Source organism: Eschrichtius robustus, chromosome 6 (assembly GCF_028021215.1).
Source record: "Eschrichtius robustus isolate mEscRob2 chromosome 6, mEscRob2.pri, whole genome shotgun sequence".
In the NCBI taxonomy this organism is placed as follows: domain Eukaryota; kingdom Metazoa; phylum Chordata; class Mammalia; order Artiodactyla; family Eschrichtiidae; genus Eschrichtius; species Eschrichtius robustus.
Window position 1 is genome coordinate 47970477 of NC_090829.1, and position 23356 is coordinate 47993832.

At 34.2% G+C, this 23356-nt stretch overlaps 1 protein-coding gene across 1 annotated transcript in view; it reads right to left on the minus strand.

Moving 5' to 3' along the window:
- Positions 1-1213: 1213 nt before the first annotated feature.
- The window catches only part of PDCD10 (programmed cell death 10), a 40256-nt gene continuing 18113 nt past the window's right edge, over positions 1214-23356 (minus strand). Inside the window, exons 3-8 of the mRNA XM_068547402.1 lie at positions 17135-17188; positions 11779-11896; positions 10477-10603; positions 5269-5347; positions 4885-4967; positions 1214-1844 (exon numbers count right to left, since the gene is read on the minus strand). Coding sequence (XP_068403503.1) covers positions 1763-1844; positions 4885-4967; positions 5269-5347; positions 10477-10603; positions 11779-11896; positions 17135-17188 — 543 coding nt within the window. The 3' untranslated portion in view covers positions 1214-1762. The remainder of the gene's footprint in view (positions 1845-4884; positions 4968-5268; positions 5348-10476; positions 10604-11778; positions 11897-17134; positions 17189-23356) is intronic.

A 23356-nucleotide genomic window follows, 5' to 3' on the forward strand; every position in this document is an offset into this window, starting at 1 on the left:
AGAGGTGCTCAACAAATGTCTCCTCTCTTCCTTTGCTTGGTAGCCACCTTTCTGTTCTCTGGAGTTGTATATGACTGGGGCCACACTGGTCTTTTCCTCCTTGACCCAAAAACACAAATCCACTAGGATCATGTAAGAAACTGAATTATCCTGAGAATAAACCTCCTTTTTGGAGGTAAATTTCATGAAAATAGAAGCCAGACATATTGCATAGTAGAATAAAAAGACAGAAGACTTATAAAAACAGATGAGTTGGGGCACGGCTGGTAACTGATGAGTTCTCTTAAGGAGGTAAAGACAAGAGGAAGAAAGACAGTACTTGTTTATCTTAGAAAGGTCTGCTGCTCAAAAAAAAGAAAAACAGTATATTTTTTCTTCATATATTCACAAGTCTATTTTGCAAATAACCATCCTTCTACTTCCAAGAGTGAAAAATAGCTTATACCAAAAACAAACAGTATTAAAATTGCCAGTTCTTTGTGTTTTACTAGCTATGTATCTCTGAAGAAAAAAAAAAAAAATCAATTCAGTAAAATGTCCATAAATTATGAGATTTCATCCAACTGTCTATTTTTTTTTGCTCCCCTCCACATATTTCCTGTTTACATCTAACAGGACGATTTCCTTTTATGTTGCTAATGACAGTAATTCTTTAAAAGTCTGTTTTTTAAAATGGGAGAAAGAATTTTAAAAAATAACTAAATTGCATCATAGCAAAAAAATTTATATTGCCAACATAAATTTAGTTTAACATTTAAAATCTTTATAAAAGATAAATTCTGATTTTTTCCTTTATTTTATCATAATTGAAAAATGAAATCACTTAACATGAATACTTGATACATGATTTCCTTAAAACTTCTCTACAGTAAAACAAAACTGTACATATTTAAAGAGTGTATATAATATTATTAACACTCATGACAATTTCAAACCAACTAGCACTGGTATAGCTTCAACTTACTATTAGTTGTGGCTATTTACGGAAAAAAGGCGCAAATCTTATTAGGGCCCAGCATACCAGAAAGACTTAATCTTACATTGTAGAGTTCAAAAGTGGCAGTACAGTGTGAAGACACTATAAACTGCCATCTCCTTCTCATAAGTCTCTTAAAACAAAGGTTGGAAAAATACTCAGTACCTCAAATATAATAACTAACGAAAATATTTTCATTAACTACGTTTTGCCCAGAGTGATTAAGGACAAAAAAAATAGGAATTCTTGTTGCTTTATTATCTGATAAACTGCTAATAAGCTCCCGTTAGAAGTTCTTTAGACATTACACCAAGTCGTCTTGGTCTTCTGATCATATATATATTCACATATATATATGCATTTTTTCAAGTAAAGAAATGTTTAACAGATGTAAACTATTTATTGAATATTTGCCACCAAATATTGTTAAATACATTATCTTGCAGCATATCGCTTTCAAGTTAAAATGTCAGAAACAAACACCAATATTTACAATTCTTTTAAGGAATGTTATATAATGACACATTAAGGCGTAAATTCTTTTGGCTTATAATTCTTAAAAGAATGATAATAGCAAAAGTGATGCAAAATCTTCAGTGTGAGATTATGATTAAGCTACATTTTACAAAAATATGGTGTAAGATGGCAATAATCCCATTCAACATCCTGGATTATTAGATCCCTTCAGGAGGGACTGATAATTTATACAGTCAAAACTTTAAAATTTACAGATAAAGGCAGTCCAATACTGCCACTGAGAAGTACATCTCTTAACATATACAACTTTCAGGCCACAGTTTTGAAGGTCTGAAGTATCAAGTTGGTTTGATGAATTAGTCGGTTGGCACTTATGAACACATTTATTGCCCTGTTTCAAAAAAAAAAAAAAAAAAAGAACAATTAATTTTATCCCCCAAAAAATCATCCTTTAAAAATATTTTATACTTAAAATGCCCTACTAGCAGTAGCAATAAAGATCAATTTAGGGGGAAAAAAAGGCAAGTTGGTACTGAGTATCATAAATTTTATCCCAGCTTGGAACTGAAGGGTCCTGCATCATTTGAAACTATCTAGGAATTACTGCCCCCTAGTGGTTCTGGCTGGCAATAAGGTGTTGGTGGGCTGCTAATGATGGGTGGCACCTCAACAACCAGAGTTCACTTATAGGTCGAAAAAATAACTGGCCAAAGAGGATTCAAACATAGTCTCCAGCTGCAGTTTCACAGAAGTTACCAAAATAAGATCTGCTAAAACATTATACTCCGTCTCAAAATCTGTATATCAATGGGCATGATAAATACTTAAGAAAAAGCTCATTACTTTGAATCTGATTCATCCCAATCTCTCTTACCTTCTTTCAAAAAAAAAACTGAGAATTTTAAATTACTTTTAGAATATACTTTTAAAACAAAATAATCATGTGGTTTCAATATTTATGAGTCGACAATATATAAAAATATGCTCTTAAAAATTACTTCACGTGCACCATATTTCCTGTCAGTCCATCTTCATATGATCTGGAGCACAGACGTGACGCCCTAGTCCCCTTGCGGGGCCTTATCAGTTTCTCAGCAGCAAAGCTAAGTTTGTACAACTGTCCCTTGGTATCCAAGAGGGACTGGTTCCAGGACCCCCCCTCAGGTACCAACATCTGTGGATGCTCAATGCCCTTACATAAAATGGTGTAGTATTTGCACATAACCTATGCACATCCTCCAGTACACTTTAAATCATCTCTAGATTCTAACCTGTAATACCTAATACAATGTAAACACAATGTAAATAGCTGTAAATACAATATAAATGCTATGGAACTTTCTGGAATTTTTTTCCCCAAATATTTTCAATCCACAATTGGTTGAATCCAGGGATGTGGAACCTGCAGATACTAAGGGCTGACTGTATCTTCATCCTAGACATTCCTCAAAAAAGGGGGACTAGGAAGAATTAGACGACGAATCAATGTAAATTCATCCTCCTACTGAAAAATGGCTCAAAGATCAGCCTCTATTAATAATTTTCAATTTTGAGGAAACAGGGACAAAACTTGTGGCACATTATTCATACGCAAATAATGGTAATTTAAACAAGCTGCTGAATGGAGAAAAAGTAGTAGAGAGCTTGAATAATCCATATGCCTGTTTAAACTGTTAAAAATAAATATGGCACCAAGGCACCAGGATTTTTAAAAACTGAACCCAAGTGATTCTAATGTACAAACAGGAATGAGAGTGAATAATTTCAGATTAATGAAAATTATGCTCCAAATGAATTTCTACCTTTCAATGTGCTTATTCTAGGATAGTTCTCAATTAATCAGTATCATAAATAATTTTCTTAATGCAAATTATTCTTTTAATGTGTTTTTTGGTTATTTGGGCTTAGCAGGGGAGACCAAGGAAAAATAGATGTAAGTTTATTTTCAGAACACACCTGCTAGCTTATTAAACTAAGTCAACAAGGTACATTTCCCCTAGACAACCTGAATAGTAGTATGAAACAACACAAAACCATTAATAATATTTAGCTCAATATCTTTAATTTAGAATAAAATGTAAATATTTCAACCTGTTTGAACTATTTAAAATAACTATGAAAATCAATATACCATTCTAATGTATTTTTATTATTTTTTAATATTACTACAGTAATATTGTAATAGTTTGACATGGATATTTGGATCTTAAAATGTCAATGGTGGTATAGGATGTTAGAGGTCCCTGCCAATTAGAGCTGAAATAATCACCATTTATTCTTCTGCTTCAAGCACTGTAGGAAATTGGTCTTGTCCACAAAACTCTATTTGAGGTACAAAGAATTCTTGATAAGGTATGAGGCTGCAGAAGACATAGCCTCTGCATCAGTTTATACATTATAGGTACATGTGTATCATACATAAATCACATAAGATTACTCGGCTTTCTAGAATGTTCTACAGCCAAATGTATGTAAATTTTAAAATAATGTCCTATTTACCTTTTTAGTATACTTCCTGTCTTACAGAAAGCCCTCCCTATTTCAGGACAGTGGATCACAACCGTTTACAGCATTTTAAAAACATGTGAAGCACTTTTACAAAAACACACCTGAACCCTGACCCCACTCCAAGCCAATGGAGTCAGAATCTCTGAAGGTAGGGCCAAGGCACTGGGATTTTAACACACTGAACCCAAGTGACTGTAATGTGCAAACAGTATTGAGAAACACTGTTTTAACAATTGTGCAGCAGTTCTTAACAGACCTGCAGGATCCATGACATCTGGAAATTTCTCAGAAATGTAAATTCTTGGGCCCACCCTAGACCTACAGAATCAGAAACTCTGGGTGGGACCCAAAAGCAATCTGTCTTTAACAAGCCCTCCAGGTGATTCTGAGGCTATTAAAGTTTGAGAATCACTGCTTCAGGGGTTGGTAAAGTAGGCCAGTAAGCCAAATCTCACTCACTGTATGGTCTGCGAGCTAGGAATACTTTTACATTTGAAACAGTAAAAATTTTTTTAAAAATCAAAATATTATGATGTGACAGCTGAATTATATAATTCAGTGTCTATAAGTAAGGTTTTGTTAGAACACAGCCACAAAAATGCCACTTGTTTCCACACTGTCTACAGCTGCTTCTGCACTACAGAAGCAGAGGTGAAGTGCTGCAGCTGCAACAAGCCCACCAAGTCAAAATATCTGCCATCTGGCCCTTTTCAGAAAAAGTCTGCATGCAACTCCTGCTCCAGACTAGAGTTATGGCTGGATTATCAACCATTCCCTTTCTATTTTTAACAGTCTATCTTAGTAAGTTGGTGTAAGTATTAATAATATAGTAAAAGGGTTTAATTTATATGGTTTTAGTATCATATAAAACCACACAGCTTTCTAATTTTTAAAAGAAAAGGATGATAAATGACAATACTTACTTGCCATCTTTAAAATAGGTTTTCAGAGTATCACTGAAACTTTTGGAGTACTTTACAAATTCTTTCTTTTGGTGTTCAAGTGCCTGCAGACATCAAAAATAATTTTAAAAAATACTAAATAAGAAAAGAGAAGTAACACAAAAGCCAAAGTCAAAGACAGGAGATTACACAGAATACGAACGTACCTTATATTACAGATAAGCATTTTTAGGAGTATTTACTTAAATATATGTAACAGCATATTTAAATGCAAGGACAAACCCAGTCATTAATGATACAAAACCATTTCCAATAGTTCAACAGTCTTATTATTTAATTCAGTAAAACGACTAGGTGTAAACCAGTATCTAGGGTGGCAGCTTGCAAGGCTTCTACTAAACTTACCCTGCGGTTCTGGTATTGATATTTCTTGAAGACACTGTTCACTGTATCAAGAAGTTCTTTTATTGCACTAGCTATATCCCTGTTGGGTGAGGAAAAAAGAATCTTCTTAAAATCAGTTTCATTTGAAAGAAGTCTACATTTTTTTTTAAGAATCACTGCACTGTTAACAACCATATGAACACGGCATCAAGCACAAATACTTGACTGGCTAGTTGAATGGGGGTTTTAGCCTGTACCCTCCTGTGATCCCAACTACTCTTGCACTGCTGACAAAACACTGCACAACTAACATCAGCTTTCCCAAATCAGTAACATTTCATTCAGCATTACTCACTCAGATTTATAAGAAAATACCTCTGCCTCTCACCTTTTCCAGTTACAATTCTTCCTTTCTCTGGCCCATGTAGGTGAATTCAAGCAACCATATCATCCACTTTTGCTAATTCACGAACAATTATATGAAATTTTGCTATTACGTGTTAACTCATTTCTGTACTTAAAACACCAAGTTACAGACCTGATGTAGTTTTGAAACATAGTTTCAAACATAGTTCTGATGTTTAAAATATTTCCTCCTCAGATGTAGCTCTTCTCTCTTAAGACACATCTGTTCTCTTCCAAACCTTTGCTGACACTATTTCCTTTAGAAAATATATTTAAATTTCTGGGAGACAAGATCAGAATATTCTTCTACCTTAACCTTTTCAGCAATCATCCTTTGAGTATATATGTATCAGCACTTTTCTCCCCTTTCTAAAGAAAGAGAGAAGAAATCAATAATTCTCATTTGACTTGACTATTCTTCCTATCCATGTACGATTTTTTAAAAAGTCTTCTTATCTTTTGTATCTATGCCCTTTTCAACTTCCATGTTCTAACTTCATAGTAATATTTTGGCAAACTGAACTTAACTGTAATTCTGCATTCTCAAATAGCCTCTCGGTCTCTAAGGCAAACCTTCTCCTTTTCACATCCATTCTCTTAGCTGTTAATTGCTACAAAAACTTTTACTGTTCAAATGCAATGCAAGTGTGAAGATATGAATTAGTAAAACATCAACCTAGACCACCACAAACATAACCTTTTATTACCTACTTTTTAATCACAAATCTCAGATTTCAGTTATTTCACACCTAAAACATTTCAGCTATACTATTTAAAGAAAACCAACAAGCTCCGTGTCCAGATTTTTGTGTGTACGTGTGTGTTTCATAGCTTATTTCTAGTAAATAAGCATATGGAAATTCTAAAAATTATAAATATACAGAATTTTGGTATAAAAAAGTATTTTAGCCTATTCTGAAGGAGTAACGATATTTTTATTAAATATTTCAATAACTATTTCCTTATTACCTCTTGCATTTCAAATATCGGCATCAGGCTGAAACATTAAAACATTAGATATTCAAACAGGATAATGAATTTACATAATTACATCTGTCCACTCTTTTTTGGTTTTTGGCCTCTAGTAATAACAATTTTAAGTTACATTAACTGTTCCTTTCGTTTATGTTTTCGAGAAAGTTGAATCCTTCTGTATTGCTGTGATGGGCGTAAGCCCCCTACTGCTTAATAAAAGTGTCATATGACCATCTCATTATGTGAGAAAAATTAGTTTCAACAAATAAAAAATGTCAAATCTCTGAATATGGAAGATTCTTCAAACCCACAGTAAGCTTATTCAAAAGGAATACAACGAAGCAAATTATAGTGATCAGACAGCTGTTTTATACATAACCATACCTTGTTGTGTACTTTAATGAATATTGGGAGTCTGTATGTACTTTAAAAGAAAAGGGAAAAAAAACTCCCCAGGTGATTCTGCTGATGAACCAGGTTTGGAAACCACTGCTTGGAAACCCAGAACCTAGAGCTAATCCTTGATCCACTATTTGCCACGCAGCTTTATAAAGACCAAGGCTGTTTATCCCTAGGCCTGGCCTTTTCTAAAACAATCTGCAGCAATTTATATCAAATATTATGTCATCTGTATGTACACGGAACAGCATTTTCATTTATGGCACTAAGGTTTGCACCAGGGAAGCTAAATTATTTTAGTTAACTACCCGAGGGTTTGTTTCCTATAAGAGAAAATACCGGCACACACACAAAAAATACTTCAGACAATTAAACAAAATAAAGAACTGTGGAAAAACTGAGGGTAAAATAATTATAATGCAATTATATGCAGTTTGGAGTTAATGGATTCTGTGATACGGGACATATAGTATGTGTAAGTAGAAAGGAATTTTAGCAACTTGCAGGTTGCTGAAGGGGTTAAGGGGGCAACTCTGGGGAACATATACGCTGAAAGAGAGGACCACAGGCATCAGAAGAAATGTAATACGTCTTATTAAAAAAACTGCATGGAATAGCAGAGCTTCTAACTGTATCAAGCAAATTTGTATAATTATGTTTATACAAACACTCTAAAGGAAGGAAATTCCTACACTGTATGTTTAGTTTGGTCTGGACACCTCTGGAAAAGCTATTTTGAGGCCAGCATCAAAACCAAACGCTGGTTTTTCACCTCTGAATATGCAAATGTAGATTATAAAGAGTAAATAGATAAATGCATAGCTTTCTGGACTATTAAATCACCAGTTTCCACTAGTCATCCATTAATTGGAATGTATCCTAAGAATTAATTTTATAAAATATTTGCATAAGCTCAAATGTAGTCAAACAGACACATTCATTAATCAAAAGTACTTTTAAAATAATTTGTTTGCTGGATCATTTTTCCTAATCAACTTCATAGAGAGAGGGAAAAAAAAATCTTATTTCACAATGCTTTAGGTGCTGTGAGTGTATGCTAGGTTCTGTACTAGGTACCAGGTATATCATTTCAATTCTCACAACTATTACCCTCATCTTCACAGGCAGAAACTAGAATCACAGAAGCTAAGCAAATTATCCAAGGTCACACAGCAAAATGCTGGAATGGGGAGTCGAACCTAAGTCTGCTGATATATACAAAAATATATGGATATTTGTTAGCTGACAGGAATCTTTTCTCCTGTAACATTTTGTACAGTACTTGGTATAGTAGGTATTTAATCCATGCTTATTGAAAAATATTGTTAAAATATTTTGAAAGAAGAGGATATCCACCTTAAATATGAGAAAGTAAAATATTTTAAAGAAAAATAATAACTGTACAATATGTTGTGCTTGAAGGATAAACTATTTTATACTTTGGTGCAATTTTATCCACTAATTTGTCAAACAATTAACACTGGTAACAATATATATCAAAAGTTATCAATATATATCAGTGATACAAATAATTATACCTTAGCCATCCGTGCTAATGCACACATGGCTGAATTTCAGTCTCAGAAACAATATATATTAACAACAAACTTTCCATGGCAAATTATCCCTCCTAAAATGGATACGAAATAAATTTTAATTGCCAATCATCTTAATTCAGTTGGCTGAGTACACTCCAGAGAACAGAACGGAAATATTACTACTGCCCCATAAATGAGAGACAAGACCCTAATTCAGCCTTTGTCAAGCCTCTTAGGCTCTTGACCTTAACTCCCTTTTGATCAAAATGCGGCTATTAATAAATTGGTTTTCAAACTGTATCTCTTTAGAGCCACACTGGGTTTAGCAGAGACGTCTCCAGGACTTCCTAAGATGGAAAGAGGGTATCAAAATAGCAGGATGAGGGCTCCAGACCTACCATCTCTATCTGAGCTTCAACTACAACACCGTTCTGCCTCTTTCCTACTGACACCCTAGATAGGATGTCCTTCACCACACCTCTTCCAAACAGCAGAAACATTCTTTTTTTCAATCACCAGATTAGATCAACATTATGAATCTATGATTGGGAAGCAGCAGAGAAGTCCCTGGAGTCAGTCTGCTTAGGCTCAAACCAAGTTATAGAAATGTAGCATATGATCACCAAAACAAATTAAACCTTAAATCATCTGAAAATTTTAGAACTAAGTGTTTAAACAGCTGTGTTTGAGATCACTGATAATTTATCCTTTTATGGGCCAAACATGTTCACTTTATACCAAACTGAAAATAAAAAGCTGTATTAAAAACTGTTAAAGTTGGGGCTTTCCAATAAAGGTAAAATATTTACCTTAGGGTTTATCCCCTGTGACATGGATTTTGGCTAGTCAGTGAAGTCTTTTGTACTTTCTGATCCTCAATTAGAGGACCAAAAAGAAGAGGGTCACTCCTTGATAGCTGGGTTGGTACCTGTCACCGTTATTTTCTAAAATGGGTCATACTCCTCCCTCTAACGCACTCAAAATTGGTGGCCAAATAGCTAAAATAGAAGTTTGCAATGTGAATTACAAGGAATACTCTTCCCCTGAGATGTATGCTAATATTTATTCCAAGGCGGCCTCCTTCAGTTCTTTAAAGATACAACATATGATGCAGCTTCTTCCAGAAAAAGATCTGTGCTAAGTTCTTCCTTTCTAGCAATTTCTACTTGTGGTTTCACCAAAAGGTTGCATTCATAGTGCCACTACAGTTATTCCCAGCTTTCTCTGTTTTCTACCCATTGAGGCTGAAGAAAATTATCTGACTCTTTAGTTTGAAAATACTTATCTAGAAATTATGCTTGGAGCTTCCCCCTCATTCCTCCGCCCTCTCACCCCCCGAGGAGAGTGCCCCTGGGTTGAGGCACTCGTGCCCCTGCTCGAGAATGACCCTTTTTGCTGCTGCCCATCAACCAGCCTCCTGGCCTCACACAGTTCTCAGTCTTTTTTAACCTATATCCCAAAGGCAAGGATTTTTGGAGGTTCACCATTTGGTCAACATTAGAAAGTGCTATTCATCACTAAGGGTACATTATTATGCTAATGACTTGTACCATTTCTGAAATAAAAACAATATTGGTGCCCTTCGTTATCAATCTCTATAATTTATCCAACTCCTCTCTTCACTTTAATCTAACATTTACATTTTTCCATTTCTCACGAAGTTCAAACTGCATTCCAGTTTATGCACATTTCACTCTGTTTTTAAACATTCTAAAAAATGTTACTGTACTCAGAAGCCAAAGGGACAGTTTAGAAGTTAATAATAAAAATGTAGCAATTAAAATTTTCAAATATTTTATTTCAAATTAATATTTCAATTTAATATTAATATCATACCAACGTAAAACATACAGAATGAGTGGTTCCTTTGAAGTACTTAAAAAAAATAAGAACCAAATAAAAAGTTGCTTACTTGATTGTCTGCAGAAACCTCACTCTGTCATTGATCTCATCTGGGATCTTACTGAGAATTTGTTTAAGTGCTCGTGCCTTTTCGTTTAGGTCCTGGAATTCTGGCTCCGGTCGTTCAATCATATACTCTGATAAAATACATAATAAAAAAAAAATCATGCAACTTGCTGCCAAATTCAAGTCTAAGAATTTCCAATGTGTTGGTCAAGGAGGTGGGGGGGGGGGAGGGGGGAGATAAAGGCCAGATAATTAGGGAAGACAAGGTTGCAAAGCAGAAGTCATTACAGTTCAACTTAGTTCTGTAATTATATTAGGACTCCCTCCAAATAAAATATCAGAAAATGAAAGACTGAACATTTTCAATTTGGGGTAAATGGAAACCCATGAAACCTTAAAAATTAAAAAAATTAAAAAAAATAAATAAATACAATTTAAAAGGGAGGCTTAATCAAGTTTTTCAGGCCTCTCAAGCTACATTTCACAAGGAAACCTTAAAGTAAGTAACATTTGTAACAAATACAATGGCAATGGGGAATATGAGTTTAATAAAAACCTCTATACTGAATGTACTACCAGATTCATTATAGACTTGGAAACATTACAGCTCTACCAACTCTTCAATATAACCCAGCCTAACAGGCTACAGATGCTCAAATCTAGAATAATGATGAGGACTTTCTCATAATTTATGGAATCAGTTGAAAACATCTACATCTACTTTTGTTCTCCCTTAATAAACATGGGAAATTATACCTCTATGTTTTTCTAAATTAGTGGGAACTGCATTTAATTCAGTTAAGCTAAATTTAACTGAAACACATTTCTAATTATTTAGAAAAGCAAAAATGTGAAAAGAGGCCAAAAGAATGATTATTACATTGTTCTCTCGAATCTGTGTTTGAAAAAAAAAAATACGCAATACTAAAGTTTAAAAAGAAGAAACTCATTACTTTCAAACTGGTATTTGCATAAAGTCAACACAAAATAAAATAACCATTCCAAACAGCTTGTCTCTTGGTGAAACTAGAACTCATCAAACATATTAATTAGTAGGGGAAAAAATTAAAGCATGCAGCATAAACAAATGCTTTACTTCAAGTAATTAAATCTGACAAATATAAAATAAGAACTACATTTCTATTGTACATGGGTTTATTTTTTCCCACTTTCAAAACAATAATAATAACAATAACAATAAGAGGGAAGGGAGAAGGGGAGGAAGTCCCTTTTATCAAATAAGAAAGATCTGGAGGAAGAGCTTTTCAGCAACTGGAAGGAACTAAACAAGACTCCTTCTGATTACCTTCTACATCATCAGCTGCCATTCGAAGAAGGGACTCTGTGAAGTTGACTTCTACACTTTTTTTCTCTAAAATTTTCATAATGATGTCTTGTGTGAGTCCTGGATTTTCTTTTTCAGCCTATAAGAAAGAGAAAGCTAGTTTTGAAATATAGAAACTAAATTAGCCATTTCAAAGCCAAAACCTAATTGTTTAGAACCTGTTGGGACCTCCTTAAACTGATCAACTTATAAATAAGAGCAGAAATCTTTGCAAAGCAGGTGTCGTGATGGCACTCACTTATGTTTGGGTACAGCTTGTGCATCCGTAACTTCTTATTACAGCCATGGTCCCATTTTCCATTTCAACATAAAGTATTTAACATTTCCTACTTCTCATTTACACTCTCTTGCAATCAAACTAATAACAAACGTAGAAATAAAGATTATATATATACTGGTAGTTCTTCAATTACTTTTTTCAATAGATTAAAGACACTGAAGATTTTTAGCTTTTTTTTCATTACGTAAATATTTCGACTTGAGGATCAAGCAGTAAGTCATCTCACCAAATTTTTGCAGATTCTTTGCATTTAAATTAACAGAATGTCAGGAAAAACAAACCAAAATAAAAAAATAACCCTTCCTTTGGAGGTTTTATTGAAGCTATGTGATCCCTTAACTACATTCCCACACAATGATTTTCATTTCCTATTTTTGCAGCAAGAGTATTTCCTTCACTAGCTTTCAGAACATCATTAATCCTTTTACTACCTCCTGAGCTTGTTTCACTAATGAGTTTGCATTGATTCATGTTACTTACACTCCCTTCGGTACTAAAATCTTCTAGTCATTTCAAGATTGAGCATAAAGAGTTCTGAGTTTACCAAAGTTAATTTTCGAGATTTTGGTTTTCCTTTGTAATTCTGTCCCATTTTATTATTTTAGAAAATTTTATAATCACATTCAGTTTCTTTTAGGATGCCTGCCAATTTTAATCATTATGCTGATGATTTCCTATCTTTTTTGCCCTGATATTAAATAGCAAACACAAACACAACTTATGATCTATCAGATAGCAATCTATTTGCTTCCTGATGTGCCAATTATGTTTAACCTCTGCCTCCTCAATTCCATTCTGGTATCACTGCAGATTCAGCTTTATTTGGTTCCTATTGCTCTTCACATTATAACACCTTGCTTCTCATTAATTTCAAGTACCAAAAACCGAAAGCTTATGGAATGAAAGGAGAAAAAATATACACATTTATCTCAGTCCTGGGGTCATTTTAACTGCTGTCAAATGCTACACAGGAAAATCATTTTGAAAGTTGATTAATAATAATAAAATATGTCCTACTGAATTCCGTTTCTTTTATAACCTGTTTTGATTTTTCCTCTCATGAATATAATTAAGGAAGAATCTACTTTAATAAGATTTGCCATTAAAAGAAAAGCTGTACAAATATGGCTTAAGACGGTATCAACATTATTAATCTGGTAAACTGCCACAAAATAACATACAGTATACTAATTAAATAAGCCACTATTTGATAGCAGTGGTTTATCTTCTCTAAGTAGCATTAAATCCACCTACATAACGAATTATCTTGGAAAGCAGGGGAGCATTCTCTATGTGCTTCCAGAGAATGCCAACAGAAAAATAATGCCTCTCTGATTAAGTTATAATAAGCTACTGAAAGAATTAAATGCTGAAAGCCTGAGAACAAAGTTTTCAATACCAAGTTCATCTGCAGTCCCCAAATGCCAAAGCTGGAGCATTACAGAGTTCTTACAGAGGTCCCTAACTTTCTTAGTTCACAGTGTTCTTAGTACCAAAAGAAATACCTAACAGTGCTGTGTATTAAGTAAAGTACAAAACAACTTAATAAATACATCCTAACAACTTAATAACCTTTAAATTACATGAATTGAAAGAAAAGTATTTTATTTTATTCTTAAATAACCACAATCCCTAACGAGATGTGTGCACCTGTTGGGCACTGCACAATTTCTCAAATGTTGGAATTAGACCCTTCTACCCTCATTTCCTGTTGTACATTGATTTTCTTGTGATACTTGCATTCTGTCAACAGCAGTGGCCAAAAGTCCAGTTTCACAAAGATATGACATCATTGAAAGGAATGTAGCCCAATCAAATATGCTGAAACTGCAAACTATTTCAAGATAGTCATTCATACAGTGTCAACCTAATGTTGAGTATCACTGTGGTTCCTTCAAATTTTTAAAATATCTCACGACACCACTGAGTTTGCTGCGTGGTCCTGGAGTGCCTCGGCACGTACTTTGGGAACAGTAGTCTAGCATCTTAGCTATTTTTTATCTTAAAAGCCTTAAATTTAATCAGTGACTCTAGTTGACAAAACAAATATATCTACCCTGAAATCAGAGACTCTATCTATACCTTCAAGATTTCCCTCAGAATACAACCTTAAACTCTGCTGTCCAACTTTTCTGAAAAATCCAAGAGTGAGAGAAAACTATCCCAAAGGCAATAACATCCACTCTTGTGGAGCAATGATTCTCAACACTATCAGAACCTCCCAGAGGGCAAAGGAATCAACAGCAGGATAGATATCATAAAAGACAATACTAACTAGTATTGTTTTATCTTTGGAAAAATTATTTTAATCTTTTTTCTCCAGATAACAAAACTAGATATTAAAGCTTGATAAATATCACTGTTGTTGTGGACCAAGAACTGGAAACATGAATATATATATATATGGATATAAATATGGATATATGGCTGGGCAAGAAACATGAAACAAGGTTTTTTTAATCTTTTTCAAATAAGTGAGTGTAAAAATTACAAAAATCTTAATTTTTTTAATGCATGTCCTCCTTTAAAGTCATTTGAAATTCTAACAAATATAGTAATTAAGAATAAATCAATGCAAAACTAATATATTTTCCTCCAAATAACTTCCACTATCCCCAATTAAGAATCAGTGCCGTGGATAAAATTATCCATGTATTAAACCAGATCTATAATAACCACATACTTTAAACACAGTTTGCTTTTTTTTTTTTTTATAAAGTTTTCTGGTATTGTCATGTGGGCCTGTGATGCTATTCTTTTTTTTTTTTAATTTTTTTATTTATTCATTTATTTATTTATTCATTCATTTATGGCTGTGTTGGGTCTTCGTTTCTGTGTGAGGGCTTTCTGTAGTTGCGGCAAGTGGGGGCCACTCTTCATCGCGGTGCGCGGGCCTCTCACTGTAGCGGCCTCTCTTGTTGCGGAGCACAGGCTCCAGACGCGCAGGCTCAGTAGTTGTGGCTCACGGGCCTAGTTGCTCCGTGGCATGTGGGATCTTCCCAGACCAGGGCTCGAACCCGTGTCCCCTGCAATGGCAGGCAGATTCTCAACCACTGCGCCACCAAGGAAGCCCCACAGTTTGCTTTTTAACTGTACTTTAGAGTTAAAACATCAGCTTATATATAAGGATATTATTAAGAAAGAGCTTAATGAAATTCATTATTTTATCTCTTTTATGAATGTCATTGAGTATATACCATATACTACTTCAGAGAGGGTCTTCTTTATGAGGACACACAGGAGAAATTTCTCTCTGTTCCTGATGTCAGAAAAGCTAAAAAACTGACTTTTGCCTTATCGATACTACAGTGTGCAACAGATCACTTTTCCTTCTTTTCTTTGGCCACAAAGATGCTTAAAATAGTCCCCCTCCTGCCTCCCTAATGACCAAATATACCCTTCCAAACCACACTGATACTTAATGGAAAGCAGAAAAAAAACACTAAGGATGGTGCTGCTTCACTGATTCTCTTCATTAACCCAATGATTTGGCAGGATGTATTTTAATGAAATTAGTATGTATGTGTACACAGGCACTGCATTTTAGAGTATTAAACACATCAAAATAGCTCTAATCCAACACACACAATGTAATTTCTTCTAGTGAAATACGCAGATGTCTAATGACATTATTTATGCTATCAGTTAAGAGTGGTATCTATAAACTAATCTTTGCCATAAAAAGAAATCAAGCTGGATGGATTTATAGTTTCAACTCCAATGAGGCTCAAATATAAACTTTTTCTAGATTTAAACATTAAAATACTTTCCTTGAAATATAAGTTGTTTTAGCTATTGATGGGAGCAAACACACAAAAAGTAAATAAAAATTAAGACTTTGGGTATCTTGATATGTATTTAAAGATGGGATGGATTAAGTTTTTTTTTTTTTTAAAGTATTTGTTTATTTATTTATTTATGGCTGTGTTGGGTCCTCGTTTCTGTGCGAGGGCTCTCTCTAGTTGCGGCAAGCAGGGGTCACTCCTCATCGCGGTGCGCGGGCCTCCCACTATCGCGGCCTCTCTTGTTGCGGAGCATAGGCTCCAGACGCGCAGGCTCAGTAATTGTGGCTCACGGGCCCAGTTGCTCCACGGCACGTGGGATCCTCCCAGACCAGGGCCCGAACCCGGGTCCCCTGCATTGGCAGGCAGACTCTCAACCACTGCGCCACGAGGGAAGCCCTGGATTAAGTTTTATATGAAAGACTGTACCCAATATGTACAGTAGGGTTGTCCAATAAATATAATGCAAGAAACAATGAGGAGCCTATGTAATTTTAAATTTTCTAGTAGCCACATTAAAAAAGTAAAAAGAAAAAACATGTGAAGTTATTTTAAGAGTACATCCAAAATATTACCATTTCAACATGTAATCAACATAATATACTTATTACTGAGCTATATACATTCTTTTTTTTTGGTATTCACCCTCAAAATCTGGTGTGTATTTTATACTTGGAGTACAACTCAATTTGAACTCGCCATATTTTAAGTGCTCAACAGCAACACGTAGCTAGTGATTATCAAATGAACATCTCAGGTCTAGAGACAATGAAAAAATTCATTCAAGTGACTCAGCTGTATATCCTCAAAATATCCTTAATCTGACATACACAGAGGTCTTATTTTCCCACTCAAAAATACTGTTTTATACTTATGTTCTATAGGTAAACAATACGAAGAAAATCTTTGAGTTATAACTTTATAAAAGTTTTAATAAGTCAAATAAAACAGAATTTAAAAATATACTCTAAAGCTAAACAGAACACTCTGAAGAAGTCAGTTTCAAAAGCACGAAGTGACAAAAGCTGAATGCTAAGGAAACAGCGCCTGTTCCAGCTCACTCTTTAGAAGTGTTTTAAGCTTTAAAGAGTACACTGAAACAAGCACAAGATGACTGAAAAGGTTTTCACTAAAAAACAAAACAAAACAGGTTTTCACTAAAAAAATAAAGAAATAAACTGGCAATTATCACATGGTATTTAGATTTATATATAACATACATTTTAATCATCATAATAAATTATCTGCATCTCACCTTAATGAAAGCCGCTCTCAGTGTCTGAGCTGCAGACAGATTTACTCGTTCTAGCTGCAATAAAAATTTTAAATCATTATTAACATCGATTTTCTTGGAAAAAGCACATTTCTGATATTTCATTCGGCAGTAATCACATTGATATGTTCATCGATTAACAAAAATACTTGTTAATGATTCTAAATCACCATAATTCTTCAAATAGACAGGCAATCTAAAATTTTCATTAAAATCATGAAAAATTAAGGCATGTATATCAGTCTCTTAATTTATTCCTTTTAAAAAAATACTCTACCTTAAAGATAGATTTATTTTAAGATATGCACAGAATACAAAATAACATTAAGTCCCTATAGAAAGAATAAACATATTCACTTAAATTTCTGAAAATAGGGAGGGTTCAAGATTAACTCTCAGTGCTCTGTTGCAAATACATGGCAAATTATGTGTGTACTGACTATAAAATGACCAAAACAAAGAAAATATCTATTACTTAAGATTCTTTGTATTTACTACCTTACTCTTTTAAAATTGCTTTTCAATCCCCTCAGTCAGGCATTAAACTGAGATTAATCTTTTTTATTAATTAGCAAATAGCACTGATAAAAGGTTTGACAGTTAAATTGAAGACTGTGGATCATCTGGATTTCAGAGATGCTTTCATCTGTCCTCTATTTTTTTTTTTTTACCAGGATTAAAATATGGTTACCTAAAATCATGAGTCAAAAGCTCAAATGCTTTTAATTCTTATATTGAATGTGTAAGGTTTACAATTCTGAAAGATAAATGTCCTTATTAGACACTATATAAGTTGCTTTTCAGTGAGCTGAAGAAGGCATGCAATTTCATTAAAAAACTCCATTTTTTGAAGAGTTAACTGCCAGGCTTAAAATAACTAGCTTCAGTTAAAATCAGATTTCCTTAGTCCCTAAGAATTAGGCCAGTTAACTCAATAAAACTCAACATAAATATTTTTTACTTGGGACAATATTAAATGTTCAAAAACAATGTAACCTTTGTAGATTTTTATGCAAGTAGAATATTTCTACAAAAATCTTATGATTATATATCACATCATACAATAAATATTCCTTTCAATTCCTTAAGGCAATGAAAATGTTTTCCTTTATAAATGACATACACACACACACACCCCCCAATGAATCTCCAACAGTTTAAATCAATTTATTTTCTAAACAAGACAGAAATGCCAAAAACCTTATCTCCTTACGAGTTATCACCTTAAGCAAAAGGCAAAAACAACAAAATCTGCCAAGATAAATAATTTATCTCCAAAAATAAACAATGGGCCATTTAATTTAGTATTTAACTTGGTTTCTACAAGTCTTGTAAAATCTAACATTGCCCTGGTAGGTCAAAGGAAAGACACAAGGGGACCCAGGTAGGCAAAAACAGCAAATAAGCAACTAAATAAGGTAGGTATATTAATTAATGAAGGTATATTTCCCAAAATTAAAATTTTCTTCTTTGACCAAATTAATTTAATCACAATAAATCCCAATGAATAGTAAAATAACAATACAGCTCTTCTGATCTCAAGTTCATGTTGTGCAAGGGAGGCAGGGGCCTACAGCAGGATGAGTGTTTCCTCCCAGATAGGAACCCATTTCCTTGTTCGGGTTACACCACCCTCTGACCTCTTCTGACAAGTCAAAGGTCTGAGTCAGATGTGTGCCTTCAAGTATCGGCATTATTAACTCATTCTGCACTGCCCTGACTGGTATGTGAAATGGTCAAGGGAAGTAAAAGAGGCCCCAAAAGTCAGTGAAGAACTATAAAATTGGTCAAGATAGACATCTACATCTCTAGATTTCTAGATTAAGTTTACATATATATATACCTTAGGAAAGACAGAAAGGTCAGACTTAACGTACTGAATCAAATCTGTGAGCTGTGAAGCACCTGACCAGAACTCTGCTAGGAATCATTTGGGGATACATTATTTACCCACACATCTTGCAATAAACCCACCAGGCTTTATTACTCATATGATATCAACATTGCCCAAGAAGTATGAGGCACAGAGGCACATACATACATTCAAAAAATATTCTGAATGAAACTTAATCTTTCATCCATAAATTTATCTAAATTGTTCTTGCATCTATTTATAATTTCAGCCTGTAATACTCAGGTAGCAAGATATGTTTATACATGCCCTATTAAAAAGTGCTTCTATTTTAGGCCTCTTACATGTGATAGATGATTTCACAATAAAATCATGTTCATCTTACCTGTACCTTTCATGACAGTATCAGGTTCTGGTAATATACTAATAACAGCTACCATTTACTAAGCACATATTATGGACTATTATATAGAGTATTTTTATAGAGAGTATCTCTAATCCTCATAATAAATCTGTAACTATCAGCATCTCCATTTTACAGAGGAAGAAACTCAGTTTGCATAAATTTACCCAACATAAAACAGCTAATAAGTACAGAGACAGGATTCACACCAGATCTGTCTCGTTCCAAAACCCATACACAAGCCACTAATGCTATCCTGCCTCCTGGTACTCACCCTTTCTGGACTGGAGTCTAACCTATTACTGAATCTCTTCAGCTACTTAAGAACGAACAAAGTCCTGAGTTTCTACCACGTGAGAGAAGTCAGTGTGAGAGATACAAAGAAATAGACTATAGTCCTGGAACCCCATAAGATTAATTTAAGTAAGTAGCTACATGGAAACTGATGGGATCACTGTCAGCTAAAGTACAAAGGAAAGTACGAAGATGAGATCTGAACTGGTCCTTGAAGAATGTGGTCCCTTAAAATCATCTTCCTTAGTGTTTCTTCAGGGTAACACATGGGGGTGTAATGATGTTATGTCAGTTTGGAACAGACAATAATATCCACTTTGTTTCCTTTACTAATGGGTCCAGTATTTTTCTAACTTTTGGGATAATGGTCTTTGACTAGGGTATATTTAAAGAGCCAATGCAATCATTTTTCAGTGGTACCTGAGAGTGCATACACAATGTTTTAAGTCCAAAGAAAGAGGGGACATATGATGACACTTTGCATTAATGGATACTGGGACATGGAGAGGCACTCCTGGGTCTCTGCCATGTAGAACTTCTACGTCACAAGTAAAAAGAGTTAAAAAAAAAAAAAAAAAAGAGAGAGAATCAGGGCGAGAGAAAAGGGCGCATACATTTCCCCTCACCTAAAGAGAGGGAAGTGCAACTGGAGGGAAATGACAGGCTGGGTGAGCCCAACATTAAGGTCTCACCCCAACCTCATGTTCTGCCTACTCTCAGTTGTGTGAACTCCTCCTGCAACTGACTCTTCATAGATTTTGAGCGCACTGAACTATTAACTAACTGCAAACTTGTCAAATTTAACTTTCTGGGTCATTTATAAAAATATTTTAAAAGCTTATAACTAATTTTAATTCCACAAAAGCTCATTTATTATATTGCTCCCTCCAGAAATATCAGTTCATTCCTATACTTTATTTTCTAGTATCAAGTTGGTTTCTTAAACCGTAATTATAAAAAATATATCCACTTAACCCTTTGGTTGCTCAAGTTTTAAACAGTCTTGCATAAAATCTTTCAGAAGTTTTTTTGTTTTTTTTTTTTTTTTTAGGTCAAAATAATTAGATCAGTTGGTTCCAAATTGTCTATAAATCTTGCTTCCTCAAAATTAGGTATATTTTCCACATGCTGATATCCCTTACCCTTCTTCCCACCCTCCCCTCCACCCCGACGAAGATTATTGATCATATTCTTTAAAAAGAGTTAAACTGAGCCAAGAATAAAAAGAATAAAAACTCCACATACATCTCTTGTGATTCAAATGATAATGAGGTGAGTTAGGTCAAAAAAAGGAAAAAAAAAAAGCCAGAAGAAAAACAGAAGTAGATGGAATCAAGAGGCCACCCGTTAAATTTTATGAGTCCACAGAGAAGGCAAAATGCAACCATCTGTTTTGTACAGATTGATATTAAGTCCAGTAACTGGTTCTAAAAGAATAAGTTCCTGGCGTTGCCAAGTTGTCTGGCAAAAAGGTAACCAGAGCCATCTAACTAGTATAAAAATATTCCACTAAAACATTGCCTACAAATGTGCAAAACTCTAGGGTATGATCCCAATTTTGTCAGAAAATTATGTGGAAGACTCCTTAATAATAATAGCTAATACTTACTACTAATAGTACATGCCTGGTACTATTCTAAGCACTACAAAACATCAACTTATTTCCCAGAGTTCTGAGTATTAAGTAAAATATTGTTTATCCTCATTTTGCAGATTAGGAAACTAAGACAAGATTATATAGCATAGTAAGTGGCAGAGGAGTAAATCAAATGCAATGCAAAATATTAACTATGATGGCTTCTCGATGGTGGGATTGCAGGTGAAACCCATGCCTTCATTGTGGAGAAGTGTATTTACTATGCTCAAAATTTGAGGTTTGATTTTTTCAATAGGAAAAATTATATTTATAATTATATTTCACCTTAGAAAGTTCCTTTAAAGTCATAGGAAAAGAAGATAACATGATATGTCTTTTCCTGGAATGAAGAACTGAACCATATATCTTTCCTCCTCCATATACAAAGAATCAACAAAAGATAAGACAGTACATAAAAACCTGATCTAAGACTTGGCATGAGGTTTCTATAAACTTATTATTCTATCATGCAACCAGGAGACCTATTTCACAGTACATTTACAACACATGCAGTATACTTGGACTCTGAACTCTGCAGCAGCTGATTAAACGAGAAGCTTACTCCTCAGCTGTGCTGGCATAGCTTGATTAAGTTTAGCAAGCATCTAGGTCCCAGAATGCCATAAATAACTTTCCCCTGTGAGCTGCAGTAACGGTACTAAAATTTCCCCAGGTGTAAGGATGTCCTACTACCTAAAAATCTGTTCTGCAAAATGACTTCTGGGCTACCATTGTTACTATTATGAATGTAATGTTAAGGTGAGAATGCAAGCTTTTTAACTCTCACAATACACTGTGGTTAAAATTGAGTGAATCAATTTCGCTTCAGAGTAAAACTTTACCCCTACTGTGGTGCTATTTTCTGTAAAATTAATTTGACATCCATTTTATCTTTAAATCTGCAAAGCAGAGAAAAACAGAGCCAAGCTAAACTCTAATTTCCCCATTACTATTTATAGAAAAATCCATGTTTGAACTATAGTTAAATATTGTTTAACTGATTAGGTACCTTATTTAAGATGGTACATTAATACACTGGAATGTCAGAGAACAATGCTAGTATTTAAAAAAAAAAAAAAAAAAAAAAGCTTGATACCATGACGTTAGATCAGTAAATTCAATGTGAGAATTAGATCCTGACAATTTAACATAGTATCTCTCAGTCGGCCTCATCCAGCCATTTCATTTCCAAATTTCACTTCTAACAATTAGTTCTTGAAGCAACTATAAATCATTTGGCAACATGTTCTAATTCTAGGCCCATTAACCCATGTATGTTTTCAGATCTCAGATTTCTGGAAGAGATTTACTAGTCCCTTCATAGCCATTTCTTTTTCTTTCAAATTAATTTTTCATACACATGAATCAATCAGAAGAGGTATACCAGTATTAATCCCAACAGTTCATTTTACCAGAATCCCATCTCTTTTATAACAGTTTTCCAAAGTCAAGATTCAAATAAAATCATTTTACCATATGTCGGAAAGGGTCACTCAAATTGTTAGGAAAAAAGCTTTTCTCATTCCTCCCTCATTAACTAGAGGATCAAATTGAAGTTCTGCAATGTAAATTGCCCTCCCTTCAAATGAAGACTCAAAATACCAGATAAATATAGAAAATGTTCCCAAACAACTTGATCCAATAGCCTACAGAGTTAGCTATATAGACATGAAAAGAGGGAGCACCTCTGGGTGGAACTGTCATGATGGTTCTTGAAGAACATGCGAAGTTCAAACACTAAATGTCAAGACAGGTTACTCACCTACCCTTCAGTGACCCTCTCCTTACCTCATACCTGGTACAAGAATAATTAAATAGTTAATAATGTATTTGCTTAAACATCTGTGTTCCCTACAACTCCTGGGAAGAAGTATGCCGACTTTTTCTTCATATCTCCAGACCCTTGCTGAGTACTTGACAAATAAACCGCTGGCATTTAGTAAATATTCACTGAACAGTACTAAAGCACTTGCTTCCAACAATAACTGTAGTCTTGCAATGACTGGGTAAAGTGTTAGA